We start from the raw sequence: 18,176 nt of genomic DNA, 5'->3' as shown, positions 1-18,176 counted from the left end.
GGAAATTGGAGGAAAAAGCGCCAAGTATTCTAGTTCTTTCGCCGGTGGATAGCCTGTGGCTTACAATCATTCCAAGGGGCAAAATGCGACCTGTCGCTTAAGTACATATTAACCCTTAGCATTGCCTCCCTTAACTTAAAGTTATGATATGCTCTTAATAGTGCTAAACCTCCATTAACTATGGAAGCCGCATATAGTGAATACTAAATTAGATATTTATGTCTAGGGTTACAGTTAGAACCAAATTAAGTTAAATGCGTCCACATTTTGTTCTTGATCCGATTAGGTTTGGTTTATTGTTTATTTATTTTCTTTTTCTGCTGGGAACAATCTATTCAACCCCGCATTCTTTTTCATTATTTACACTGGCATAGAGCGAGAGTGGAGAGCAATTCCCCATTATAAAGGATCACAGCCTCGGGTCCCTCGGCTAGGACACCTCCCATCAAGTACCAACCTCGACAATGAACTCCCCAGGCAACACAGTTGATGTCCGACCGGGTCAAAAGAGGCGTCTTGGGAGATCAGCACCTCGGTCACGATCTGGCTGTGCAATCTGTAAAAAAAGGAAAGTGAGGTGCGACGAAGGATTGCCGACTTGCGCGAACTGCACCCGACTAGGAGCCGAATGTCACTATCAAAGGGTTCCACCCAGAAAGCGATTGCAGGCAGAAAGACCGTCGTCTATTCCTGCAAGCTTTGACAATCTGTGTAATGGATCACATGAGTATTCGCCTATGCCGAGAGATGCTGGAAACGTGGACCAATCAATGGATATCGACCTAGACTTGAATTCAACTCTAGATAATTCAACTCTAGATCCAGATAATAATGGCCTGTTCTTTGACTTTGACGCCTTCTCTCGGAATGCTCTGGATCTTTGGTGCTCTCCTTCAACATTGCTACCAGAGAGCCTCTTGACATTGGATTATGACACCTCCGCCGTTGACAATTCATTCAATGATGGTCCCGACATTGATGCCTCGGTAGGAAATGAGAAATTCGTTGGAGCTTCGCTCGGAAAAACGAACTAACATCAAGCCTAGCTAAACAGGAATGTTGCTCGAAATGTAGGCCGCGAAGAGGGAAGTCGAGTTGTTGAAAATCCACAATATGGAAATGGAGCCTCGCAGAAGGTTTCAATTTCTCCACGTCCTGAAAACGACGCGAATCTTCTGCGGGATATCGTGCCAAATTTTAATCGGATGGCGACGACCATCCTGGCTCCACGCGCAAACGGAGAATCGGGAGCAGATGACAGTATCACACGCCGCTCTGATGCACTAGGTCGATACTTTCATGAAAGTGTTTTTGTACCAGCCGTCACGAGCATAGATAATGCGTCTTGGCGTACACTCTGTGGTCAAATCCTTGTCATGGCTAGGAGAAGCTCAATCATATCGAGCTCGGTTGTCGCTCTGTCACAGCTTCACTTCAACAAATTTGGCTCAAATGCAGAGCGCAAAGAATCGCACGCCTTACGGAATGGTCAAAATCTCACTAGTTACCTATACATATTTGCCAAGGAAACACTTATCGAGGGACTAGAGGAACAGAGGAAAACTAATTCACGATCTCTTCATCGAGAACTATTTATAGGATTGTTTTTGCTTACTTGCTTTGAGGTTGGTGGTGCTTATCTGTATTGGTAGTATTACGACTAATAAATCTCTCTAGTTCATTGATAAAGAAGATATCCAACGGTCGCATCAAATCGAATGGGCAGACTATTTGCTCCAAAATATCGATCAGACAGATACCATGCAACAGCAAATCCTGAAGTGGCTTGTGCTATGTGATATGAAGTTAGTGATATTTGGAGGAAATGGGATTCTGACACGGCAACGAGCGCCCATCTCGCTTGTTCCATCGGCTCCTACCGACTCGGCTCAGGCTGAACACACTATACAACAAGACACGATAAACGAAGATCCATTATCGCCACCTCGTGGTCGATTAAAACATGCCAGACTTCATCAAGGCCTGTCTGCATCTTCTTACAGTGGAAGTCCTGTGTCATTACTGAAAGAAAGCATTCTTCGTGATGTTATTCACTTCTATCACCTCTCCCAACAATTCCTTCGTCGAATTGCCATGCTAGACCGGCATCGCAGACCACGAGGCTCGTTAGAAGACGAGAAAGAAGTGACTGCTAGTGCCAATAAAATAATCAATGATCTTCATCAGCTTTGGCACACCCGCCCCGCCATTATGAGCTGTGAGCTGAAGCATCTACAAGAGCTTTTACAAGATCACCACGCCAGAGATATCTTCCGCTTACTTTGCGTGACTCGGGCGAGCTTTTGGTCCAATTTCTGTTATTTGTATCGCGCTGCGTGGTGGAATCATTCTATTCAAGAAGATGAAATGCTAGCTGCCAGCGACACATGGGTGGCTCTCCGTCAAAGTGTTGAGCAGCCTGTGGAATTGCCTACAGATTCCGTGGGTGATGTCAATGTGAATGAAGAACTTCCCATCAGCACTGTGGCCATGTGGACCCTTTTTACATATGCTACGGAATGCACTGATCCTGCGAAAGTTGCTTGGTGCATTGCGAAGCTTCGGCAATTAGATTCGATTGAAAGGAATTTCGGATCGGCGGGAGAATACGCGAGTATTCATGCTGGGAAGGCCGCCCGGTTATTACAGGAGGTCACAGATCGGCAGACGACGAAGGCTTGTCGGATAGATGTACGATATGTCTCGTTTGAACTGTTCGGCTTCATGTTTCCTATAATCTAAATTAGCCGATGCGGTTTTCCGAGACGTGTTACCCGACTCCCGAGCTCGTCCAACATACTGGCCTGGTGGGGAAGGTTAGCCATTCTTCTTAATCATAAGATAAAAAATAGTCTATATGACTCTAATGGTCAAGGTATTGCTTCTCTTTGCCTAAATATCTTTTCTTAAACTTTCGGTAGCTAGTCCTTGGAACGCAGAAAAATGCAGCTTCAGAACAGGACTTTCATCATTACTGGAGGGTGAGTCTACAACCCAAACATTTGCTTTGTACAATTTTGAATGTGGCAAAGCTCATTCTGTATAGAGCCTCTGGATTGGGCCTGGAAACAGCAAAAGCTTTGGTTGGTGCTGGTGCGTATGTTGGGTTGTTGGATTTGAACAAGCTGCCTGCGAACGTGGAAAATATGCCACCACACCAAATCAAGGATTACCAGGTTGATATTTCATCCACCAAACAAGTATCAGAAGCCATTTGCGGTATCTTAGAATGGACAAATCATACGAATGCGCCTATCGGGGGCGTGGTGTGTTGCGCTGGTATTCTTGCTCCCGGAAAAGTACGTAGCTCAAATGGAAATCCTGTTTCTCTTCTCTAACAATGATGCTTAGATTATGAACTCCAGATTTGAGTCACTATCATTACAGAAGATCACTCAAGCTATCAATATTAATTTAGTCGGCACTCTCGACATTATCCGTCAGGTGGTCCCTCACATTGCTCGGCTCCCAGAAGAAGTTGATCCTGAAAACGAGTCTGAAAGAGGGGTCATTATCATGGTATCATCCGCTGCAGCTTTCGATGGTCAACAAGGGCAAGTTGCATATTCAGCTACTAAGGGTGCCATTCAGGCTTTGACGCTCCCTCTGGCAAGGGATTTGTCGCCATACGGCATCAGAGCTGTGTCTATTGCCCCCAACATGTTCTCAACGCCGATGACAGCCCAGGGGAAGATGCCTGAAAAGGCACGTTTGGCTATCGAGAGTCAATATGAATGGCCAAAACGAGCGGGAAAACCTGCGGAGTTTGCTGAGTTTGTTCTGGAAATTTGTCGGAATCGAATGCTTAATGGATGTTGTCTCAGGCTTGATGGTGCCATGAGATTGCCGGCAAAGATTTGATCTGAATTTGAATAGCTTTATTATCTTTATGCTTAATGAACAGCCGTGAGGCATTTTGCTAATTTTCATACTTGTTGACATACGTAATGTTCTGCCATATAGGTGGTATCTAGAATTGACACTTGATCGAATAAAATGGGTATATTTATTACTTTTGCCTAGATCTGAGACGTTATGGAGACTATCTAATCACAATAAGGCCGAAATTATGTTGCTTCTTTCCTGTTTCGTACCCTTCAAGATAGAACTAATTTCCTTGAACCTTAAGTTTTGGTTAAGAAGTATTCTGGGAGCACATGATATCTCAAACTTACGAAACGTGGTTGGCAGACTCAAGGAACTCAAATAGCCAGCTTTCAATACTGGCTATGATAATTCCAGCAGACTGCAGCCTTTGCAATGCTAGATTTCGTTCTTGTCGAAATGATGATCATACTGCGTCGGCAAGAACGACAACACAGTACCCTTTCTCCCGCAGCTCTAGGTACTACTAGTTACCAGTAGGTCGCTGGGTCATCAAATAAACCATTCTAAAAAGACATAAAGAACTTGAAGCGGACTCGTATATCTTACCGAGGGCAGTTTAAGATATACAGATGTGTGTTTCAATCCCGACAAGTGCCACCTCGATTGCGACTTGTTTCTTCTTCAAAGTTTCAAGTACCCCCAGGAGTTATCATTGAGAATTTATTTTTGTCAAACTCAATGGTGTTGAGAGGAAAAGAAGATCTGATACTAGGAACGCAAGGACCAAATGTCCCTTCGGCTGAGTTGTCATGATTGTAGGAATTGCCAGTTTCTTTCCCTGCGTATAATCAATCCAACAGCATTCTGTTAGAGGCCCACTGACTATACCAATTTCGCAAATATGACATATTGACTTCTTGCTATGCCATTAATATTAGTACCAGGACCTGATGGTGGGGTGCAGCATCCATACATTTATTTGAACTGGTAAATAGTATTTTGAAACGCCGCTTGCATGTCACAGATGCTGGAAGTTCTCATAGTTAGCTCCAGGTTGCAACAGCGTATGTCTCTAGATGTAGTTGGAATATATCTGGTTTTCGAGTTTTCTCCATAATAAAATCAGGTATTTGACTACTGAGCGTCGGTGAATTTGCCTTTTTCTTGGTAGTGGCCACGAAGGTCTCTTGTATTTCATAAACGGGACCGCATTATAGTTGAGAGCTGAGGCTGGAATTGACCATATTATATTCTTTATTCGATTTCGATGTCATTTTACTTCTAACTAACACATAAATTTGGACCCGAGCTTCATTGCGAGAGCCAACCAGCTGTGTCCATACCCGACGCCTTCATTCTTTCGCCGATCCGACCCAAATTTAGGACCCCCGCACTCCTGTACCCCAGCTCCAGATGAAAATCTAGGCAAAGTGTGGAGTAGAGTCCCCGGACTGGGGATTGTCTGACTTCTCAGGTGTTTCTGAGTATTAATACCCTTCAGTTTCCCTGGGGCAGGTCGGGAATTCTGCTCACATATTACTCTGCTCACATATATCATTATTCTCCCAAAAGGAAACTTCATCATTATCGTCGTTCGCCTTTTGAAATGTCGGAAACCCCGGTCGGTGAGAAAGCCGACGATGGTGGTTGTATTCATCTGGAATATTCTGATGATGGTGTTCGTCCAAGCAAAGAAGAATATGCACGGTGCGCAGTTCTTTCGCCTGTGAGCGTGGTGGGTGTGCTAACTGTATCGCAGAGTTTATAGGAAGATAGACCTCCGCATCTTACCGTTCGTTGCATTGACGTATCTGCTTTGTTACCTGGATCGATCGAATATTGGTGAGTCGGAGTCGCTGCGATCTCACCTCCACCGAGCGAACCATCACTCATTTCAATGGCAGGAAATGCCAAAGTTCTCAATAGCGATACTGGTGATGACCTGATGACCTCTATAAATATGGACGATCATCAGTATCGAATTGCTCTTATGCTGTTCTTGGTATCTTATTCGATTTTCGAAGCACCAAGTAATATGGCAATGAAGACCTTTACCCCTCCAATGTAAGACTTAATCTGATGATTAAACTCCCATCAACGAAGTCATTCACTAAGATTTAACCAAAAAATAGTTGGCTGGGCTTTCTGGTCGTTTGTTTCGGCGCCTTATGTGCGGGAATTGGTGGGTCCAAGAATGTATCCACATTGATGGCGCTGCGGTTCCTGTTAGGGGCGGCTGAGGCAGGTGTCTATCCCGGAATGATTTTCTTTTTGACCTTTTGGTATGGGCCGCGAGAACGAGCGATTCGAATTGCCATTTTTCTGTGCAGTGCTACTTTAGCTGGCGCCTTTGGGGGTAAGCCTTTTCTCTTGAATTATCTCTAGTTGTTGAAATTGACTTTGGACTAGGTGCGATTGCCTACGGTGTCGGTCATTTGAATGGATCTGGGGGGTTACAAGCATGGCGGTGGCTCTTCATCATTGAAGGGTTACCATGTATTCTGCTCGCAGTTGCTATCTTTCTATTTCTTCCAAGCTACCCTGAGAAGGCTAAGTGGCTAACAGCCGAGGATATGGCGATCCTCAAAGCGTCATTTGGAAAGAATATGGCTCGAGGGTACGTATAATGTTCCACGTTGTCTATTATTGTGCTTTCAAGTGCCTAAACTAAGCTCGCCTTTTGAACAGCGACGACAAGCTCAATTGGGCCGATGCCAAAGCTACGTTGAAAGAGCCTCGGCTATGGGTTCATTATATGATTTACCTTTGTGCTGGAATAGGCGTTTCTTCTCTATCTCTATTTGCGCCCTCCATCGTGGAAGGAATTGGTTACGCTGGACTTGAAGCTCAACTTTTTACGATTCCACCTTACGTCTGTGCATATGCCGTGGCACTCGGAGCAGCATACCTATCTGACAGATTCGAGACCCGAGGACTCATTGCTGCTATCTTCAGCTTCATAGCATTTGTAACCTTTTTGATTCCTGGTAAGTGTAATCCCAGCTTGTAGCGAGTACGCTCGAGCTAAAATTATTTCTGTATAGCTTGCGTCCCCACTCCTTCGCTGCATTTACGCTACGCAATGCTTGTGCTATCTACATGTTCTGTTTTCGGCTCATTGCCCGCGTTATGTGCTTGGGTTTCAGATAATGTTCATAACACCACTGCGTCCTCTCTCGCGAGTGGACTAAATGTCGGCTTTACGGGACCGGGGCAGATTATCGGAGTCTGGATTTATCAAGGACAACAAGCTCCTCGGTATCAGACGGGACATGCTGTTAATGCTGCAAGCCAGTTCTTAGCGATGGTATTGTCCTTGGGTTTGTGGCTCTTTTACAGACGACGAAATGCGAAGCTTGCTCAGGATCAACCTAAGTGGATTCCGTGATCACACTACAGTATTGTGTCGGATATCAATTATTTAAGTAGAATGCTATAGCTTTTTGAAGAAATCGATGGATGTCATTGAATCTCGAGGAAGTTCTTACTGGATAGAACATAACTACTATATTCAGTAGCTCGAGAAAATAGGTGGAATTTCATTTTATGCATTGAAGAGGGGAAATCTGCCTGTATCAGAACAATGCACAAAAACACCCACCAAAACATCTATATCATTTCTTGGTCAACACGGGGAATTACTGTATGGTAGCAAAAGATCCAAAAGAGTGGAAGTGTGTTATTCGAAGCTATTCCTAACACGCAGCTATATAACATGCAACAATCAAAAGGGGATAATATCTCCGCAACCGTCGAGCCCGAAGAAAACCGTTAGCGCGAGTCCTCATGTCGACACCGTACAGAGACACTTCTATTAATCGAAGTGCGACTGATGAGGTCAACATGAAATTAAATTATCATACTGCCACTCATCCCAGATCCAGGTGAGCTTTGCGCACGCAACATCTTCACTGCACATTCATAGCTCGATCTTATTCCCAGGGAAGATAATGAATGCCTTTCTGTATTCATTTTCCATGCCTGACACCAGGAAAGTATCAATGTAAATCTAATAGGGATATTGGGCTTGGTTCGACTGCCTAGGCCGGTTTTTTGCTCGGCGTGCAGTCCAAGGGGAACTCCCATCGAATCAACCCGATAGTGGGGTATTGGATAATTTATCCAAGTGTATTCTGTAAGCCCTTCAGGCGATTACTACATTCGCCAGGTGGCCGACGAATTAATTAATGGTCCCATTCGTTCGATGAGTGTCCCTTTCCAGAGGTCTGGGAGAGTGTGATATTCGTGTTGTTTCGGTGACGCCGGTCACCATTGATGTAGGAAGTGTCCAAGCGTTTGCCTTAGTTCAACGTAATATCAATAGACATAGGAACATGTCAACAAGAGTTGTTAAGCCGGATGAGGTTGAACGTATTGTTCTCAATCTCTCTCAAAGTCCTACATTCAATGGTTGTTGTGTTAGGATTGAGCCCGGGACGCGTCTCTTCAGCCTGCCTTAATCTGAGTGTCTGAAAGAATATCAACTTCAATGTTTTTTGACACTATCGCCCCTGGGTTTGACGTCCATAATAAATGATTGAACCCATATTAGCCACAGTGAAGATAGGTAATGCAAGGGCGATAATTAGCGGAACGCGTTCACCGCCAACCACCAACATAAGGTTCGCATTGTTTACGGGGAGAATTTCTGCTCCACAAAAAGATATCCCACTTAGACCACAGCTCGAACTTGACCTTGAAGACCTCCGGATCCATATAGATCCTCAAAATATTCACCATCCAGACTCAAATACATAAAAAGTCTTGCATTTCGTCCAAGGTTTATAATATAAGAACCTTGACCTAGTGACCCACCTTCAAACATTCAAGCCGACACACAAATTTGCAAATTTGCAACACTATATAAGACGAGAAACTTCAAGATGTCAGAAACAACAACTCCAGAGTTCCAAAAACTATATGACTCTATGTCCACCTTTGTGCACACTTGCATGTCAGGCCACGACCCCTCTCACAACCCACCCCACGTGCACAGGGTAGTCAACCTCGCAATGCGAATCCTAAGCGCAGAACAATCTCTACACCCAGAGACTTCACACTCGGCCGCAGTTGTAAAGCTCGCTGCTTTGCTCCATGACATCGGAGATAGAAAATACATCTCGAACATCCCCAGCACAGACTCGGATGGTCCACTCGATCCCAAAACAATGGTTGAGCATGCCCTCCTCCAACAAGGAGCGGATGCCGCTCTAGCATCAAAGGTCCAAACTATCGTGTCCCATGTTTCGTATTCAACGGAGTGTAAGGATCCAGCTGTTGTGAGAGAGTTGATTGATGGGGGTTTTGGGGAGTTGGCGATCGTTCAGGATGCGGATCGTTTGGATGCTATTGGGGCTGTTGGGATTGGGAGGTGTTTTGTTTTTTTGGGTGCGCAAGGGAAGAAGTTTGCTGGTGAGAATGGGTGGGTTATGGGGAATGCTATTGAGCATTTTGGGGATAAGTTGGAGAAACTTGAGGGGATGATGAAGACCGAGACGGGGAGGAGGATGGCTAGGGAGAGGACGGAGAGAATTACTGCTTTTAAGGGGTGGTGGGAGGAGGAGATGCAGGATGCTGCTTGAGCTTATTATTTTTGATTGTGATTTGTAGAATGGGTTGAATTATCTGACTAAAATTAGTTCTTTGAATCCTGAATGTGTCCTGTCTATGTTGAATATCAGGACTCTTATGGAGTCCTTTATTTGTATTGAGTTCAAGTTGTAGCTAGTCCCAGCCTAGAAATCAAAATCAAAGAGTGACGAGACCATTGAAATCGACGCGAAATTGTAAAGAATGAAGAGATCGTCGCGGAAAAGAGTGGTCAACAAGGCACAGCCTAGAACGTAAAGGATGAAAAAAAAACCTCCAATCTATCTCAATGCAGGAAAAATAAGTACATGTTTGGGTATTTCAGTTTCTGTGTAAATCAGGAAAGACGCATGCAAAGCAGTAATGAGCAAATCGGGGCACATAAATCCATACTATGCCTGGATCGATCTGATGCAATTTGATGGGTATGAGGGTCTCATGGAGACTGAGCAAGGTTAGAAATGAAAAGCAAACTCCGAGTGCGGGTCTTAAACGCTGAGTACGCGCGTGAGCACTGAATCTAAATCACCAGAAATAATATGAATAAAGACAAAGGAAAAGAGTTGAGATGGTCGGTCAGACTCGATCGCGAGCAAAATCGAGGACCTCACAATCATCCTCAAAGAAGCCATCATCAGCTTTCAATGGAGCTGATGCCTTCTTCTTTCGTCGAGTGGTAATAATCACCTCCTCGATGTGACCGGTGCTGTTGGCTAGGCTGATAAGGTTCTCCATATCGCCACCAGCACCTAATGAATGACCGTGGATGGCCTCATCGTCCTGCTCATCATCTGCAAGTTCATCACTGCTATTGCTATAGGACCTCACGTGTACTTTGGTAGTCGGAATATCACCCCCAAAGACCCACTGACCACCCGGGGCTGCTAAGGACATATTTCGCTGACCACCTGGAGAGGAAAAGATGTGGAGGCCGACTCTCTGATCGGTATGGAAAGGCTGGTATGGCGTATTGGTCTCGATCTCTGCCTGGGAGAGCGGCTGGCAGAAAGGCCGTGCCGTGGTAGATGAATGCGCGCTAGCAGATGGCAACAGTAAAGTTGCCTGGACTGTGAGCTCTGAATCATATGGCATTAAAGGCGCTGGTCCGCAAGGATTGTGCAGGCTGGCAGGTAGCTTGTACTGTTTCTCCTTGCCACCAATAACAGTGTGAAACTGTCGATTCTTATGGCTGGTTGCACCACGCTTAAGACCGTACAATTTGAAATCCCCATTGTCAACCACTCCAAGATAAAAGAGACCCTTGTTGGAGATCCAAATGACCCGGCTAGGCGATGGGTCTCTCGCAAGGCCAGTTAAATGAAGCCGGTTTTCTCCCACGTGTCGAAGTGTGTGGACGGTGCCTGTTGCCGCAGCGCCCATGGACTTGCTCAGGCCTGCTGCCACCACCTTTCCACCCTTGATCGTAGCTGCTGTTGGTAGAGCAAAGCCACTGATATTGGGGAATGGTGCGCCACTGGTCGATGGAACACGGCCCCGTACCGCAGAGAAGAAAGGCTGTGTTTTACCCCCAACCAGTTTCATGGCTGCTGATAGTGGGTTTCCACCGCCACTTGGACTGGAAACGTCGTCGCCTGTTGGATCAATAATTGGGGACTTTTGTGCAGCGGGGCGACCACGGCGGAAAGGAGGCCATTGGAAAGCACTTCGTGGCAAATCGAAGACGTGAATGGTTCCCTTTCGGGTAATGATAGCTAGTCGGTCGCCCACCGGTGCAGTCCAGACTACGTCGACAATACTAGATGTAGTCAATCGTGGATATCTGGCAATCTGTCGAACGTTGGGGCTTTGATCGGCGACATCATCGGCCATGAAAGCCATCGCTCGGCAGTTCTTCAACTGCATGAGATCCCAAACATATTGTACGTCACCATTTTTACTAGCAGTGAGTAACATCAGTCCGTTAGGGGAAAGTGAGAGGTAACTGCAGCCATTAGGGACTTGAAATGTTGCCATGGGGTGGAGAGGTGCCATCTTCGTCTCCACGCCGTCATCAAACCGTTTAAGGTCGATGATGGACACGGCGTCGGGTCCAGGTGAAGGGGGGGTCTTCGCATCTTGAGCGTGCGTCGGTGGGAAGAGCCCATAGCCCGAAATCGGCGACTCTGCCCCCCGAGTTTGACGCTGTGGAGGGGTTGCACCAGGTTGTTGATTATTCCAGTAGGAATTCCACGCTTGTATTCCCTGGTCTCCCATCCAGCGAGCACTCTTCACGAGCTCTTGCGTAACACCTCTGGCGACTTTGTCAAGAAAGCTCTCTCCCTCACCCACGTCAGTCGCACAATTGATTGACGGGATCGTCGGCGGACTACGACTCTCAAGTCCCTGAGCGCGACCGTGTGCTAGACCAACTGGTACAATTCCCTGAATGGATGCCCGGTTTGAAGCAGACGGAGGAACAACGGCAAGCCACCTTCCTTGCAAAGCCAAGATTGGACGTTCGGATAATAATTTGCGGGGTTGATCATTATGAGAACCGTCTGGGTCAGTTGAACTGGAGGAAGTGGAGTACCGTCGTGCTTCTCCGGTCTGCACATTCGTCCAGACCTTCCCTAGACATAGATATGTACCCGAAGAAGTTTGCTGGTAAACATAAACTTCCCCACTAACGCCAGAGGCCACGACGACATGATTTCCGCCGACGAGAAGCTTCAAGCTACCCACAGGTGGCGGTGCCAGTGATGGAAGACCAGGAATATTCTCCAACGATGGAACGGGCTTACTTGCAAATAGAGTTGCAACATGTGCTCCCGATCGAAGAGAATATACTTCCACTCGAGTTTGATAAAATTTAATGTCATCTTTCGGGGGTCGTCGATCAATTGAATGACCACGAGTCATCGATGGTGCACCCTCATAGATCTCAGAATTCGCGGAAGAAACGGGAACTTCCTCTTCAGTCGGTGCCAACGGGCCATGTACAATAACAGCCACATGGGGCTGAGGGGGTCCAGCTGACTCCGTGGCAACGTGACCAGGTAAGATTCTGGCCTCAAGGACACGCCCATTTAGGCCGGTGATTTGACCAACTAAACGAGCCCTGTGGTCCTCTATCGCCTGGACTTCCACTCTATTGTCCGTTCCTATCACCAGAACATTCAAAGCATTCCGTGATGCTTTGGACATATTCGGAAGAGTGTCGAATGCACAGAAAGAATACGCGCCGTCTGCAGCGGAGCGAGGCTGATTTGGAATGTCGATATCCGGGGCGCCATAAAAGTGAGCCTGCGGGAGGTGTGGGGGTGGTGCCAGATTACTCATGGGACTTCCATATGAGTGGCTTTTATGTCGATCCGCGGATTGCTGTCTCGAGTTCATATTGCTTCGATAGCCACTGTTGTAGCTGAAGGGGCGAATCTGGGTCGGAGGGGATGCGGAAGAAGGTTGACTAAAGCCGCCTCGTGCCTGAATGGTGGGGAAGTTGATAGGTGATTCCTGAGGCAGTTCTCCATCCATCAAGTCTGTTGGAGGGCTCTTTCCATAAGGCACTGATTGAGCCCAGGTTCCAGTGCGGCTGGTGAGATCGTGTTCTTCCGTGTTATCGTGAATGGATCCGAGCACGTCGAGGACGGGGGATGCCACGGTGGGGGGAACATGATGATCTAAGGGTGGATCTGGACACGAGGAGGGCTCTACAGATGTAGGCAACTGCTGTTGGGTCACCTCATCAGGAGGACTTTCTGTCGCGGCCTTGCCCCCTTTGGCCTTTTTGTTCTTCTTCTTCTTACTCTTCCCGGTTGGTTCATTCTCCGACACGATGCGGTTGTTATCAGGGAACAAAGTTGGATCGTCTTCTAGCGACCGACTATGCTGGCGGATCAAATCGTCAGGTGCGGCCGGGGGCATAAAACCAAACTGTGTGCCTTGGCAGGCACGAAAAGATCCGAATCACACGAAGCCGCTCTCAAGACCTGTGAGTAGGTCTGAGAACGGAGAGCTAAAGAGAGCGGTCTGCTGCAGATTGTACTGTCTAGGATACGCCTATGCAGTACAAAAGGAGGGGTACGGTTCTAGGTGGCACCAGTCAGATCAGCTTATAACCCATAAGGTGTTGGTAAGAACCGAAATTCAAATCCACGGGTATCTACATATGACTTCCGCTCTACTCACCTTCGCAGGGTTCCTGAGTGACAGTTGGTCTGGGTTCGTTGAGGTAAGAGAGAGTGTTGTGATGAACAGGCGTATCTAGAGCGGAGATCGCTCCTGGACACGCGGGGAAGCTTTGATAAGGCTGATAGGGAGGTGGCTTTCAAAGATGTCTAAATCAGCACCCACTGGATAAGTTGATCCAGTAGTGCTCCACGGGGAAATAAATTAAGAAAAAGAAAGGGAAGAGTTCTGATTTCTTTGTATGGAGGGAATATATAAGTTGATGTTGTTGGGGGGATTGCGATAAGGGAAGAGGGGATGGAGTGGAGGGGGGGGGGGGGGGGGTTAAACGGCAAACGCGGTACCTGAGTCAGAGAGCGAAATGCAGTGGCTGTGACCCCGTCATTCCCCGGGGGTCATCCCCCCTCACTTTCTTGCTACTTAACTATGATGACTCCCCGATGATGACTGACCTCCCTAGATAAATCCGGGCATCAGCCAAGGTTTTTGATTACCTTATTCTTAACTCTCCTGGAAACCATTTCAAGTATTGACTGCATCCTTATCTAAGCTTGGCCACTGGAGTACCATGGAACTAAGTTAGAAGGGACCCAGAACACCGATCTTAACCGTTCCTTCATAATAGACAGGAAATCAAAGGAAGTGAACACGGATCCCATTTCTCCGTTATAGTCTTATTATAGTAAGGTGGAAGACGTGATACTGGAATATGAGTCCATCATGATAGTGGAGTCGAGTCACGGGGCTACCCAGTGACGCGACTGAAACCTTGGAAGAAGCATGAACATGCGCTGATCATTCGTGGTTCCTACTCCTGCTGAGCTCCGATCGCGCGCCTAGCCTGAACATGCCAACCGTGTCACGTTTTCTCTAGGTCTGTTCGCCAGGGCCCCAGTATGCGGGAATGGGAGAGAAAAAAAGGGGGGGGGGTTAGGTAGGTGGATGCATAATGAAACCTGGGAAGAAAGGAAGAGGCGGAGAAAGGTAACAAGGAAATTGTTTTTGATTGGTTCTATTAGATGTGACGAGAAACTGCGATAGCCAGGACCTCGTGGTATAGTGATGATACATGTCTGGACCCCCAGTGTGGGGCAGACCTTGGGAGTAGATGGGAATTCCCCTGATGGTTTCCGGTATCGCTTCAAGTCTTCTTCTTTGCAGCAGCCTTGGCCTTGGCGGCCTTCTTCTTGTTGCTGTTGATCATCACAATTCCTATGAAGGTTCCCACCACAGCAGACCCGAGTAGGGCGAGGATAACGGGGATGCGGATAGCCCAAACACGGGGAGGGAAGAGATCGTGGAGAGGGTGACCTGGATCCACAAAGGGCTATAGGAAAGACGTTAATATATGAGTAAAATTCTATGATGAGAATCAGCGAGAGGGATGAGATAGAATCGTACCATCAAAAGGGTCCACGCAGTATAGTAGAGAAAGATTGCAGTGGCAGCCAAAAGCATGGCGGAACCCACAAGTTGGCCCAGCTATAGTGCAAAGTGTCAGCGGAAGTAAGCAGGCATCAATTAGAAATGGTCAAATCTACCATTGTTATCAAAGGAGTGGTCGCTTTAAAGCAGCTTAGGAAAACCGGGCAAGAGAGTAATTCACCCTGGAGATGTTTTGTCTGGTTGCTCGGAGCTCCACGTTTTGCTTAGTTGGCGCGACTTGGCCCCTGTGGCACGTGACCATCCAAGCTCTTTGCATCGGGATTAAAAGTGAAAGTGACGGAGAAATAGAACTTCAATGTCTACTACCCAGCCATCTTCTCCCCAGCGGTAGCCTCCACCACTTCTTCCATTAGAGGATTTTCTCCACCTCTTCAATCCGAATTTCCATTCGGATTCCCCTTTTCGCCTTTCACCATGGAAGATCCGGCTGTTCTTCAGTCGGCGGTGCGAGTGCCCACTCCTCCCCCAGGTGCCGCGTCGCCGGGCGCGGCTTCGCGAAAGCGATCACCCCCCTCGAGATCCCCATCGCCGAACCGACGTCGATCACCTCCAGGAGACCGATCCAGAGATGATGTGGAGGATTCCCGACCGGTCGAGTCTCGTGCGATCGAGCGTGAGCGCCAACTTACTGAGCGTGTTCGTGAACATGAACGGCAGGAGGCTGCTCGTAAGCCATTGACCGAGGAAGAGAAGCAGGCCTTCGCGAAGGCTGAATATGAAAAACTTCTCAACATGCGATCGGGAGGTACCTATATTCCACCAGCGCGACTACGTGCCTTGCAGGCTCAGATTACGGATAAAACCAGCAAGGAATACCAGCGCATGGCTTGGGAGGCGTTGAAGAAGTCGATCAACGGTCTCATTAACAAGGTCAATGTGTCCAACATCAAATTTATTGTTCCAGAGCTTTTCGGAGAGAACTTGGTTCGCGGTCGAGGTTTATTTTGTCGCTCCATTATGAAGGCGCAGGCCGCGAGTTTGCCATTTACCCCGATCTACGCTGCGATGACCGCAATTGTCAATACGAAACTTCCTCAAGTTGGTGATTTGTTGCTGTCTAGATTGATAATTCAGTTCCGCAAAGCATTCAAGCGAAATGACAAGGCCGTTTGCATTTCATCCTCAACCTTCATTGCGCATCTGTGCAACACCCAGGTCGCTCACGAAATGCTTGCGGCTCAGATTCTGTTGCTTTTGCTGCACAAGCCCACAGATGACAGTGTCGAAATTGCAGTTGGCCTTACCCGAGAAGTTGGTCAACACTTAGAGGAAATGAACCCTCCGATCGCCCTGGCAGTCTTTGACCAATTCCGCAATATTCTCCACGAAGCTGATATTGATAAGCGAGTGCAGTACATGATTGAGGTTCTCTTTCAGGTTCGCAAGGATCGTTACAAGGATAACCCCGCTGTCAAGGAGGAGCTGGATCTCGTGGAGGAGGAAGACCAGATTACACACCGCGTTGGCTTGGACGATGAGATGGAAAGCCAGGATACCCTTAATATCTTCAAGTTCGACCCAGAGTGGGAGCAGCACCAAGAGGCTTATAAGAAATTAAAGGCCGAGATTCTCGGGGAGGACAGTGACGAGGACGAGGATGGTGATGGAGAGGATGAGAGCTCTGAAGAGGAATCCGACGAGGAGGAACAAAAGATTGACATCAAGGACCAGAGTAATACAGACTTGGTAAACTTGCGCCGAACTATTTACCTGACTATCATGTCAAGTATTGATTTCGAAGAATGTTGTCACAAGCTGATGAAGGTCAATCTTCCCGCCGGCTTGGAGCCAGAGTTGCCCTCTATGATAATTGAGTGCTGTTCTCAAGAACGTACATTCTCGAAATTTTATGGATTAATTGGTGAACGGTTTGCCAAAATCAATCGCTTGTGGTCTGATCTCTTCGAGGCTGCATTTGCCAAATACTACGATACCATCCACCGTTACGAGACCAACCGTCTTCGCAACATTGCCCGCTTCTTTGGACATCTCATCAGCAACGACGCCATTGGCTGGCACGTTCTTTCAGTAGTCCATATGAATGAAGAAGAGACTACATCCAGCAGTCGTATCTTTGTCAAGATCCTGTTCCAAGACCTCGCTGAGCACATGGGTCTGCCTAATCTGCAAGCCCGCTTCAGAGATGAGATCTTGCGACCAAGCTTCGAGGGCTTGTTCCCTACAGAGAACCCGCGCTATACTCGCTTTTCCATCAACTATTTCACCAGTATTGGTATGGGTGTTTTGACAGAGGATATGCGCGAGCATCTCAAGAATATGCCCAAGCCTGCTGCGCCAGCATTGCCTCCAGCGAGATCTCCATCTCGTTCATCGTCTGTTAGATCTCACCCAGCATCGTGCTCAACATGCACCCCTCGTTCTTCTCGATCCCCCTCACGCTCTCGCTCCCGCTCATATTCTCGATCCCGCTCCCCATCAAGAGACCGTGGTCGCTCCTACTCTCGATCTATCACGCCATCTTCTCGTGGCCGCAGCTTTACACCCTCTCGGTCCCGATCACGGTCTGCACCCCGCCGTGCTCGCCGTAATGCTTCATATAGCCGATCTCCTTCGCGTTCGGTGTCACGCACCCCTCCTCGACGCAAGCGCTCTCTCTCTGGCTCGCGCTCGCCAAGCCGTAGTCCATACCGGGCTCGTCGGTCAGTCTCCCGCTCTGTTACCCCTCCCCGTCGAGGACGCAGCTATTCGCGATCCATATCTCGCTCTGTGACTCCTCCACGCGACCCGGCATCGAAGACTGCTGCATCTAAGACTGCTCGACGATCATCTGTCTCTGCATCTCCCCCTCCCCGTCGAGGACGTGACCAGTCTTATTCTCGTTCACCATCTCGCACTCCCCCTCGGGTTGCTGGTGACTCAAAAAGGAGGACTTACTCTGCCTCCCCCCTCGTCGTCGTTAAGTGACGAACAATCTCGATTTAATAAAGGGCCTTCGCCTTGTCATATTCCCTTTTCTGTTTGTCACTAAATTGATGTGGGTCAACATAGTTCTCGACTATATGATATGTTGCACTTGGTGATTTGGGGGTTTGCTATCATTGATTAATCTCGGAAAAGGTCAGACTCGGTGCTAGGAATATGAACAATTCTCAACAGTGTATTTTATCCAGGACTCTTTTCTTTCTTCTCATATCCATCATGCATCTCCCAGAGATACGATCAAT

General features: G+C 47.5%; 6 protein-coding genes across 6 annotated transcripts; 4 read left to right on the top strand and 2 right to left on the bottom strand.

The window, feature by feature from the left end:
* Window positions 1-464: 464 nt before the first annotated feature.
* Window positions 465-3,861, top strand: N7478_004039 (transcriptional regulator family TF; the record flags this gene model as incomplete). The annotated part of the gene is made up of 6 exons (XM_056920253.1): window positions 465-986; window positions 1,047-1,625; window positions 1,678-2,691; window positions 2,926-2,981; window positions 3,047-3,299; window positions 3,352-3,861. The coding sequence occupies 6 exons, from the start codon at window positions 465-467 to the stop codon at window positions 3,859-3,861; spliced, it is 2,934 nt and encodes a 977-aa protein (XP_056778290.1).
* Window positions 3,862-5,434: 1,573 nt separating this feature from the next.
* On the top strand, window positions 5,435-7,216 carry N7478_004038 (uncharacterized protein; the record flags this gene model as incomplete). Its single annotated transcript, XM_056920252.1, has 8 exons — window positions 5,435-5,535; window positions 5,588-5,670; window positions 5,733-5,892; window positions 5,961-6,110; window positions 6,159-6,184; window positions 6,238-6,445; window positions 6,517-6,815; window positions 6,873-7,216. The coding sequence occupies 8 exons, from the start codon at window positions 5,435-5,437 to the stop codon at window positions 7,214-7,216; spliced, it is 1,371 nt and encodes a 456-aa protein (XP_056778289.1).
* A 1,495-nt stretch (window positions 7,217-8,711) lies between these two features.
* Window positions 8,712-9,410, top strand: N7478_004037 (HD domain-containing protein; the record flags this gene model as incomplete). The annotated part of the gene is made up of 1 exon (XM_056920251.1): window positions 8,712-9,410. One exon carries the CDS (start codon window positions 8,712-8,714, stop codon window positions 9,408-9,410), a length of 699 nt encoding a protein of 232 aa, XP_056778288.1.
* A 583-nt stretch (window positions 9,411-9,993) lies between these two features.
* N7478_004036 (uncharacterized protein) lies at window positions 9,994-13,281 on the bottom strand (the record flags this gene model as incomplete). The annotated part of the gene is made up of 1 exon (XM_056920250.1): window positions 9,994-13,281. The coding sequence occupies one exon, from the start codon at window positions 13,279-13,281 to the stop codon at window positions 9,994-9,996; it is 3,288 nt and encodes a 1,095-aa protein (XP_056778287.1).
* A 1,405-nt stretch (window positions 13,282-14,686) lies between these two features.
* Window positions 14,687-15,089, bottom strand: N7478_004035 (dolichol phosphate-mannose biosynthesis regulatory protein; the record flags this gene model as incomplete). The annotated part of the gene is made up of 3 exons (XM_056920249.1): window positions 14,687-14,872; window positions 14,947-15,027; window positions 15,087-15,089. 3 exons carry the CDS (start codon window positions 15,087-15,089, stop codon window positions 14,687-14,689), a joined length of 270 nt encoding a protein of 89 aa, XP_056778286.1.
* A 316-nt stretch (window positions 15,090-15,405) lies between these two features.
* On the top strand, window positions 15,406-17,916 carry N7478_004034 (MIF4G-domain-containing protein; the record flags this gene model as incomplete). Its single annotated transcript, XM_056920248.1, has 1 exon — window positions 15,406-17,916. One exon carries the CDS (start codon window positions 15,406-15,408, stop codon window positions 17,914-17,916), a length of 2,511 nt encoding a protein of 836 aa, XP_056778285.1.
* Window positions 17,917-18,176: the final 260 nt, after the last annotated feature.

This window comes from Penicillium angulare, assembly GCF_028827245.1.
Source record: "Penicillium angulare strain IBT 27051 chromosome Unknown utg000004l_segment0_segment0, whole genome shotgun sequence".
In the NCBI taxonomy this organism is placed as follows: domain Eukaryota; kingdom Fungi; phylum Ascomycota; class Eurotiomycetes; order Eurotiales; family Aspergillaceae; genus Penicillium; species Penicillium angulare.
This window is presented reverse-complemented; position numbering and strand designations above follow the sequence as displayed.